The sequence below is a fragment of the Grammomys surdaster genome, unplaced genomic scaffold (genome assembly GCF_004785775.1).
Source record: "Grammomys surdaster isolate TR1022 unplaced genomic scaffold, NIH_TR_1.0 181, whole genome shotgun sequence".
Classification (NCBI taxonomy): domain Eukaryota; kingdom Metazoa; phylum Chordata; class Mammalia; order Rodentia; family Muridae; genus Grammomys; species Grammomys surdaster.
The window spans coordinates 3,442,247-3,452,423 of record NW_021604626.1 but is presented as its reverse complement, the minus strand read 5'-3'; the positions used below and the strand labels follow the sequence as shown (position 1 = coordinate 3,452,423).

At 47.1% G+C, this 10,177-nt stretch overlaps 1 protein-coding gene across 2 annotated transcripts in view; it reads right to left on the bottom strand.

Moving 5' to 3' along the window:
• The window catches only part of Sipa1l2 (signal induced proliferation associated 1 like 2), a 148,086-nt gene that overhangs the window by 2,834 nt on the left and 135,075 nt on the right, over positions 1-10,177 (bottom strand). The window contains exons 20-22 of one of the 2 annotated variants that reach the window (XM_028767712.1): positions 1,724-1,777; positions 1,115-1,238; positions 375-456 (exon numbers count right to left, since the gene is read on the bottom strand). In XM_028767712.1, the coding sequence (XP_028623545.1) occupies positions 375-456; positions 1,115-1,238; positions 1,724-1,777 (260 nt within the window). The remainder of the gene's footprint in view (positions 1-374; positions 457-1,114; positions 1,239-1,723; positions 1,778-10,177) is intronic. The other variant, XM_028767713.1, reaches the window with a different exon arrangement.

Below are 10,177 nucleotides of genomic sequence, written 5' to 3'. Positions count from 1 at the left end.
CTGACTGACTGTGAGTGCTGACTGACTGTGAGAGCTGACTGACTGTGAGAGCTGACTGACTGGACTCTTGGAGATCTTGTCTTTAGTGAGTAACCTTTAGTTGGCTCACATGTGGCTGCTGCAAGCAACAACCCATAGAATCTTACTTTATGTGGATATCTCACCATTTAGAAGGCACAGACACCCCCAGGCATGTCTACAAGACTCTGTGCCCTCAGTGGAAACCCTACACTAGCTGCTGATGAGAACAGATGAGGGAACCTCCTTCCTGGACCCAGGTCTGCTTAGGGTTCTCATCCATTTATTTGCAGAAATTAAAGGAGCTGAGTGTGGGAAAAACTTTGCTTTGTCTGTGGACTCCAGCAATTACATACCTTCCGAAGGTCAGTCTGCAGTTGTCGGAGAATCAGTTCTAGCTGGTTAACTTTCCCAGTCAGTGTGGAGGGTGATCGCTCCCTGGTAAATGGTACAATTAAGAGGACTTAAGAGACCTAAGGCTAGGACATTGCTTGTGTTCATGTTAGTAAACTTTTCACTGAAAATATTATGTGTAAGTTGATGACTTAGGACATAGCTACCACCATGACTCAGAACCGATAAGACACTAAGGCTGGTAAGAAAACAAAAGCCAAGCTTATTTAAATGGAGAAGAAGTAGGCCAGAGTTAAGTCCTGGGAGCCACATGTGGATATGATTTCTCGTTCCTTAGCAAGTTAACCATGACTCAGTTCACGAAGCCCATGCATCATGACTGGGGGGCATCCCTCATATATGTCAACTGTAGGCAGATAGTTGGGTCAAGGATCAGGGTCTGAGAAGAACTGTGCCCTAGGTAGGCCATATGGCATGAGTGGCCTGGCTGGCCAAAATTGACTGACAAGGGGTCATTGCCTGGTGCTTTTGTAGTAATTAGGCAGCTGACTGGAGGTTACACTTGCTCCTCTCAGTCAGTGAGGCACAGGCAGCCAACAGGCAGGATCTGTCTATGAAGTGTTATGGGCACACATACCAGTGTTATCATTTCTAGTACCCAGGTCAGTCTCACTGTAAGGCTCTCTCCAGCCTGGCTTGGGATCCCTAAGTGGTGGGAAAGTGGGAGAGAGGGTTTACATACCCAGGTGTATCCATGAATTCTTTGCCACTGGTAGGATCTACACACAAGGACAGCTCTGGGGCCCCTTCTAGTTCTTGTCCATGCTGGAGGTCGGTCAGGGTACAGAAAGAGGCCACCCTCTGGTCTGGAGATGAAGAACATACAGAAAGCAGGTTGGTGAGAGCCACCAGGCCCCTTGACTTTGTACAGAACAATTTACTGAATGGAATCTGCTGACCCTTCTTACCACAATGCTCTGTTTGAAACAAAATGGAGAAACAGAAACTCAGGCAAGCTGGTGGCAATGAAGAAGCATGAGGCTAGCAGTCCTCCACAGGGAGGGCATGGTGCATATACCACAGCAACAGAGCAAGTTGGCTTTCTTCTTTCCATACTCCAGGGAATCTAAAGCTCCTGGCTGTGTGTGGTTTAGCAAGCTGGATGATGTGGCTGGTGACAACCATGGAGATGGATCCTGCTGCAAGCTCCCATGAGCTCAAGAACATTCCAGAGACAGTCAGGGCACACGTCCCTGTGCACCCCCAACACAGTATGTGGACCTCCATGCAGGCGTGCAGATGTATGAAATACAGAACAAGCTACAAAACAGTAAGAACCCATGCCAATCACCTAGGTAGGAGGCGTGGTGACAGAGAAGCCCGAGTTCTTCATCTGAGTCAATACCTGAAATAAGATTGAGAATTCTCCTGTGAACAGGAAGATCTCTCTGACTTTGAGGATCTCAGGGACCCTTCTAAGGCTTGAAAGGTGGGGTTGTGCAAGTAGAGCATGCAGGGGGTGCTGGCAATTGTTGGAATAGGTGTGTGTGCTCCTGTCTCTGAATGTGTAAAAGACATAACCAGGTATTATATATAGTGTCACACACCATGGTGAGGTAACATGTTTCATGTGTTCTAGTTAGAAGTCAGGTGGCAGTGTCTGACACAATGGATCAACCACAGATGCCATCATTTCAGACTGACGGGAATGATCCATGCTTCGAATTTAAGAACAGTGGTGGTGACAGCAGCCAGCTGGGCCGTCTCACTAGAAACTGTGCAGGAAGCTCAGAGGTCCTAGCAATGCCAGGAGCAAAGCCAGAAGCAGGTGAGACTCAGGGCCTCTTACCACAAGGCATTATGAATTTGCCATTCAATGTTTCCAGAAAGTTGGGTTGGAAAGAAAAGGAAAGAGAGGAACAGCCCAGCCTTGGGGCTGAACTCTGACCCAGAACTCAGGCCAGCAAAGCTGCAAGGTAGGCAGGAAGCACCTTGTCCTTACAGAACATCACCGTGCCCATGGACCGAGTGCTGTGCATTTGCAGCTGGGAAGGGAGGGATGCGATCTGCCAGCTAGTACTGAGGAGGCCCTTCTCACAGGGACTGATTAATGGGGAGGAGCAGTACCCAGGCGCGCTGGGAGCTCTGTCTCCTGCTGGCTGCTGCGCAGGCCTCCTAATGAGGTGACCTGCCTGTTTGGTTGATGTAGGGTCACACACTACCAGTTAATTAAAAAGGGGAGCGATGCTGAGGCTGCCAGGAGCACATGATGGGAAGTCACTGCAGGCACACAGCGCTGAAGGCTCAGATGCTCACAGTGCTCCCGGCCCACCCAGTGACTGGTTCTCCAACTGCACGGGCCCTGCCTAGCACCTGCCAAGGGCATGGAGGTCCTTTAATTGACCTTCTGAGACACTCGACGTAACCTACACATGACAGAGATTCTGCACCCACTCAGCCCGACAGGGAGCTGCATTACCCATGCAGCACTTGATCCTCAGCTGCAGGCACGTGGTGCAATAACCTGCAGCTTAGTGAGTGATGCACTTGGACCACCACCACATCCGCAGGCTCATTCAGCATCTAAGCCGCCAACTCTTAGAACCACACCGGTGCTCCTGACGCTCTGATGATGAACGGGAACCACTAACTCCAGGACCTGTGTATGTACACGCTCATGTGTGTGCAGGCGTGTGTGCAGACCAGAGGTCAACTGGCTACTATTCCTTAGGATGCTGTCAACCTTGTTTTTGAAACAGGGCCTCTTGCTGGCCTGGACCACTCACTGACTGGGGTAAGCTGGTGAGACCCAGGGCTTCAAGAGCCTCCGCCTAGCACTTTACTGACTGAGCACTTTCCCCAGCCCTTTACTTCTAGGACCACTTTCTCTCCCTGCCTCAGTTTGACCCATAGCCAGAATTTTCTACTTGGCTTTGATCCTATTCATGAGATCACATCATGTTAAACCTGTTAACAAGGTTTTAGAAATGCATGCAACACAGTGCCTATAGGACACTGCAGCCCAGCCACACAGCACACTGACAAGTGCCTGCCATCTACATTATGATCATAGGGCTGATGAAAGTGCAGGCGGCTCCTTGGGAGAGGGTCCCTTGGGAGACGGTCCCAGAGCTTGGCAGATTCCATGTGCAGTTTCTAAGGGAGGTGTGTTGCTCTTGAACCATTGGAAAGTAGAAGAATTATTAAGAAAATGAGTCTACATAAACACATCTCAAGCAGCAAAAGATAAACTGGGCACCACATGGTGGACGGCTAAAGGCTCTTGCTGTGTTATAGGCAAATCTACAATTCTGTTCAGGAACTCTGACAGGCAAAGGGCATTATCACATTCCACACCAAATAGAATGGGAAATAATAAACTCAAGCTTGGATGTGGCTCAGCCAAGTCTTAAATGTGACTGTCACAACACAGGGGAATTGCTGGCCTGGGCTGACACCATTAGCACCGAGACCTCTTCTAGACCAAGGAGATGGCTCCACTCTGACACTGTGCCTTTCGGGTTACAATCTGGTCACCTACCTACTTCTGATTCATTTCAACCGTGCTATATTATTTTATATTGAATAACTGGCTACCAGCCAGTTCTTAGGAATGAGATTTCAGGTTTGGGGAGGGGATGTGGTACCTTTTTCTGGCTTGGCTGTGAATTGTCCCTGTGCTTGAATGAGAAGATGGATTGCTTTATAATCCACAGGACGGCCCTGGCTCCAAGTGCTCTTTGTGGCTTCCTGGAGCAGCGAAGCGTTTCTCACACTGAACAGGTGAGCACCCACAGCTTGTTAGCACTGGCATTTACCTCAATATCGTTCGCACACTCAGTTACACGGTGTCTTCTTCAACATGCCACATGCACACGCCCCAGCTGTTTAGCACAGAGGCAGCGTCTTCCGATGCTCATTCACTCACTGGACACATCCTGGCTTTCTCTGCCACGTTCACTACAAACCTTTCTCTAGAGCTCACACGTCTCTTTTAAAACTTACTCTTTCAGGATCACGAAACGTCTAATACTTACATATGCTTTTATCTGGCCATATTATATTTCACATTTTCTCATTATTCTGTAATTAAAGCTCTCAAAAGGTGATGCTGATTATTGTTCACTTTTATAAAGTCGACTTCTCTAGTTTCTATATGTAAATGGTGTATATAAATTGCCTTCTCATTTAGTGTTAAATACATTCTGATGCCTATGTTCTTTATTTTTTTCAGAAGGACTTATTCTATTTTTGAATCATTATTATGCTATTTTAATTATTATTGATTTATAATAGGTTTTTTTGAATACTGTTCGTCTTTTTTTTTTAAATGGGTGCAATTAAGTTCTTAGCATATCTTTAGATAGCTGTATTGAAATTGCACTTATCTCAAATTAATTCAGAAAGGACTGTCATTTTTACCACAGAGGATTCTATCCACTCCTGTCCTTGTCTATATTAAGACTCTACAGTTAACAGTGGCTTCGTTTTCTCATTGTGATATTAATGATGGCTTGATTTACAAAGAACACATAGCTGGATCTCGCTGATTGGCTTAAAGTATCCTTTATGGCTGCTCCAGTGACTGTGTGTGGGATCTGAACCAACCAGACCTTCCTATGCTGTGTGAACATGCTATCCTGCCATTAGGTGTTGGCCCCAGCCCCAGCCCCAGCCTTGTGTCTAACTGTCCTTGTGTCCTGACTGACTCACAAGGACAGCAGGTATCACAGCCTGGGACTTCTCAGATCAAACAACAAGCCATCACAGAACTGCCAGTTATCTTTCTGGGCATTCCATCACACATGACAAAGCACCATCACCCCAGATGGGTGCAGAGTTCAGCCAGGGTATGGCTATTCCAGACAGACACAGGAATAGAGTCCTCTGGATGAGCCTGACACAGCCAAGCTCCATGCATGTGCTCTGGTGGCCTATGAAGCAGAAGAACCAGCCACTCAGCTGAGCCTCAGCCAGCTCACAGCACTGGAGGGCACAGAGCACTGACGGCAGCAGCTGTATATTTTGGGATGACTTATTATATAGAAATGGTAGCTAAAAATTCAGGAATACTTTGAAAAATTGCTCATCTAGTTTATGTTAGACTGTTTGTTTGCTTTTTAAGACAAGGTTTCCTCTGTGTAGCCTGGGCCGTCCTGGAACTCAATTTCCCGAGTGCTGGGATTAAAGAAAGGCACGTGCCACCACTGCCTGACAATTTTAGAATCTTTAATAACTTCCATTGGATCCTACTAGATATGTAAGCATGACTACAGCCTTAAGCCACTGGAATTCATTCTTTTTCTCCCCCTTTCCACATTGTTGATGTGTTTAAGGACTCCAACACAAACAGTAAAAGATGTGGTTTCAGTGAGTTCCTGTTGTGGTTTGCATGTGTGTTCTCCGTGAGCTCATCAGTTTGAACATTTGGTCCCACTGCTGGGAAGGCTGTAGAACCTTTAGAAGGTGGAGCCTCGCTGGAAGATGAGGGTCTCTGAGTGCAGTGGACCAGGCCCCTGTCATGTGAGCACACTCCCTACATATGGTCACAGAGATCATCACTGAGTTCAGCCAGTAAGCTTCCCTTCCCAGACATCCCTTCCTGCAAAAGGCATTCAATCTCTGGTTCACCTCAAGGAGGTGGCATGTACCCATTTTCTATGATGAACAATCAAAAAAACAGTTTGGAACCAAGGACCATGTCTCTCATCAAGAACTGCTATGGGAAGCATGGAGGAAGCCTTTGTCTACAGAGTCGCTCCATCTAAGTCTCCTGTAGAAGGCCCATCCATGCCCCCAGACAATTGCTGCCAAGCTAAGGACAATGAGCTAATATAGCGTTTCCCATCCCCCTAGCCCCAAACCAACTCTGTTCCCAACTCCCCGAGACTCAGTGGCGTCTGGATGTCCAGGAATACAGGACCACCAGCCCCAGCTCCTCATCACAGGCCTATGGACCCCCAACCCTCCCTTTCAACTCCTCGGCACGGTTCCCAGTGGCTATTAAATACCCAGGAGTCAGGAAACCCCAACTTTGGCCTCCCACATCTTAGGCTGTGTTTTCCCACCCTGAGCAGTGTATTGGTGCTTTCCTTGTGTGGTGAACACAAAACCACACTCTATCCAGTTCCTTGTCTTCTGTCCTGTGTGGGGACAAAATGGGATCAACCAGCTTCCAACGCTGTGGGCAGCCACACCATGCCTTCTCTGGTGATTTGAACATGTTTGGCACGGGGAGTGGCATTATTAGGAGGCATGGCCTTGTTGGAGGAAGTGTGTCACTTAAGGGGTGGGCTTTAAGACTCTCATCCTGCCGGTGGTGGCGCACGCCTTTAATCCCAGCACTTGGGAGGCAGAGGCAGGTGGATTTCTGAGTTCAAGGCCAGCCTGGTCTACAGAGTGAGTTCCAGGAAAGCCAGGACTATACAGAGAAACCCTGTCTCGACCCCCCCACCCCCCCAAAAAAAAGGACTCTCATCGTAGCTGCCTGAAAGTCAGTCTTCTCCTAGTGGCCTTCAGATGAAGATGTAGAACTCTCAGCTCCTCCTGCACCGTGACTGCCTGGATGCTGCCATGCTCCCACCTTGATGATAATGGACTGAACCTCTGAACCTGTAAGCCAGCCCCAATTAGATGTTGTCCTTTATAGGAGCTGCCATGGTCATGGTGTCTGCTCACAGCAGTAAACCGTCACTGAGACATCTTCCCTGCCACTGTGGACTCTTACCTCTTAGGAACTGGGAATCAGAACACATGCTTCTCCCTTACATTGCTCTGTCAGGACATCTCATTTCAGTAAAGAGAAAAACACTGAGGCAGCTCCTTGTTTAACTTCTGATGAAAGAAAGCCCTGCTCATCAACATATTCCCAGCTGCATCATGTAGACTATCTGGGGATAAGGATACATCCTTCATGAGACTGTGGAAGGATCTCTCAAATCTTATCTCTCATTAGAACTCCGTCCCGATTCCATTAGACACACTTTTAGGAAATTAGTATAATCACTCTTAATTACTTCACCTACTATAACTTGCTATAATTAAAGCTTTTCTTTTATTAAACTAGTTAAACTCTTGACTGTAACAATGAATAATCTCAGTCTACTACAGAATTTCATGTACACTTTCTCACTGCAATCACTGCAGACGGAGGCTGTCTAAATGGGGCTCTCTTTTTAAGAGATTTGAAAAAGAACAAATTCTATTACACAGAAAGCTGCCTCTAGATTTCAGGAAAACCTTGCACAAGGGCAGCATTATTCTCTGAAACTGAAAACAATTTACTGAGCTTGGTAGTTCTGAGTGATACTTAGTTTTGGAACATTCTCGATGGCTCTTCAGTGACCTCTACACTTTGCCCTTTGTTCTGTATCCCCCCATTGTTTCTTGCAATAAATACTCAATTATGTCACCATGAAGTTTATTCCTATGCAGCTGACATTCCTCAGTAACTTCTTTTAATCTTTCTTTAATGTCACCCAGAGAACATGTAATGAGGAAGTGTGAAGGAATGAGGGATGGGGTGGGGAGAAGTGGCACCTCATACTCAGTGCAAATGGAGACAGCCCGGCAGAGGCCTCAGAACAGGGCCAGGTGCACGGTCTACCACCATTCAGAAGATGGCCCAAAAAGCACTGTGTTGAGGGAGAGCCCCACCGGAAGTTAGGAAAAACTCCACCAGAAGTCAGGCAGAGCCCCATTGGAAGTAAGCTAAGGCATGGGCAGAGGGTACTGTGAGACAAGGGACTTTCTGAGTTGCCATCTATAAATTGTCTGGTGACAGGTACCTTTTATTCTCAAGGTTAATTCCTGACACTGGGGAACTGTGCCTGAGTTTCCTAGGGAAAGTTCTGTTTCTTGTGGCACTAGGTATGGAATCCAGAGCCCTGCACTCTGAGGCAGGATCTCTTGGGGCCCAGGCAAACACTGAAGGCGTGCTTCACCTCCTGCTCAGGTTTTCAAATAGCTAGGATGACAGGCCTGGGTCACAGTCTGGATTCTGCAGGGGACAGCAAGACCCCAAACACCACAAGGTCTCATGACCCAATGCTAAGAGAGGTCTTATAGAGCCTGTGTCTGTTCCAGAGGATGACAATCTGCTGCAGCCCCAGAACCTTCTCTCTCACATTCCATCTTGCTCTATTTCTAGGACTTGGAAGTGTATCTGGTAAAGTTAACCAACATTCAGAGAAAAACTCATTATTGATCTATCTACACAGTGCACTGATACTTTATTGCTGCAGTATTTAAAATGGATTTCTTTTATTCCATTCCTTCTTTAGCAAGCTCCTGGATCCGCCTATTTCTGCTTCACCCACCAAGGCTGGGTTACAGGCATGCAGTCAATGTCAGCTTTGCTGTAGTGCTGAGAATTCAAACTCAGGTCCTTACATACTTGTACAGAAAGTGCTGTTACCACTTGGCAGTCTCCCTAGCGGTTCTGCAGTCCTTAATTCTTCTCAGACAGTTATCAGAGTAATATTTCACACAACTCTAATGTTCAGACCTCTAGTTTCATCTCTAGTTTTCTTGATTGTTTTATTGCCCGTGGTCAGCAAGCCCTGGGAACATGTCCCTCTCTGTAGGGTGCTCATCCGGTGGTCTCAGTAGCACAATCTCCTTCTCCACACTAACTATATATAAACATATTCTAAAAGTTGTAATTGGAGGTGGGGTGAATCTGGTGCCTTGTCTGTATTCTTGAATAACACGCCAGAATCCAAGCACCTAAAAGCTTTAGCTCAGTGAAAATGAATGTGACCTTTCTGGATGAATGAGGCAAGTCAACGGGACACATGACTTCCAGAGAGGGATTCTTGTTTTGATTTTCTAAGTAAGGATCGGGTGTCTGTTGTGTGACTTTTCTTGAGCTGATGGAAAGAAACAAGTATTCATCCCAGAAACAGAACCAGCCTTGACAAGCCAAAGGGAAGACCCATTCAGGATGGCATGGCGAACCAGTAAGCTTCCTGGGGTGACTTAGAAGAGCACAAGCACCCCGGAGGCAGCTGCATTAATGAAAAGCCCCACCCCACCCTTCTACCTTGTATGTGCTCTGAGTAAGAGGGTATGGCAACTGAAATATCAGATCAGGGTCCCATGACCCTCTTCATGAGGGAGTGGTGGTGGGTTCAACCTGGCATGCTCTCCTGCATGTCATGGCTGCTGACTTAAGATCTCTGACCTGGAGGAATCAGTTACACTGATGTTTCACCCCAATAGGCTAATACGTTCCATTTTAAAAAACCTGTTTGCAGGTGTACCAGCTGCTATTTATATCAACATGGTGCTAAAGTCTGAATCCATCACCTTCAGCAGTTTGTAACAGGGAAATAAGTATCTGGACACCATTCAGACTTTCCAGGAGGGAGAGATTCACTAGTGGGAAGTAGGGAGGGTATGTTGACTTACAGCATCTCTTCTCAGCTATCCTGCCTCAGAGCAACACCCCCACCCCACCCCAGCAGACATGCACCCCAGAGGCACGGGTATAGAGAAGGCCTCTTCAATAGGCTAGGTCACAAGAGGAGAGGATGGGCTCTAGTAGCAGACTTTGTCTTCTGTAGCCTGACATCCCTCTAGGAGATGACCCAACCTGCTTTCCTGTAGCCTGATGTCACAGGTGTGGGGGTCAATGGAGGTCTGAGCCCTAGGGCCACATATTCTGATTATAATAGAGGTCCTGAGTCTCACAGTGGGCAGAAGGCAAGACAACCCTGTGAACAGCCTCAACCAATTCATCTACTGTAAAGGTGGGAGCAGAATGATGGAGTGTCAGTTTGTATGTAAGATGTCCCCATGGGCT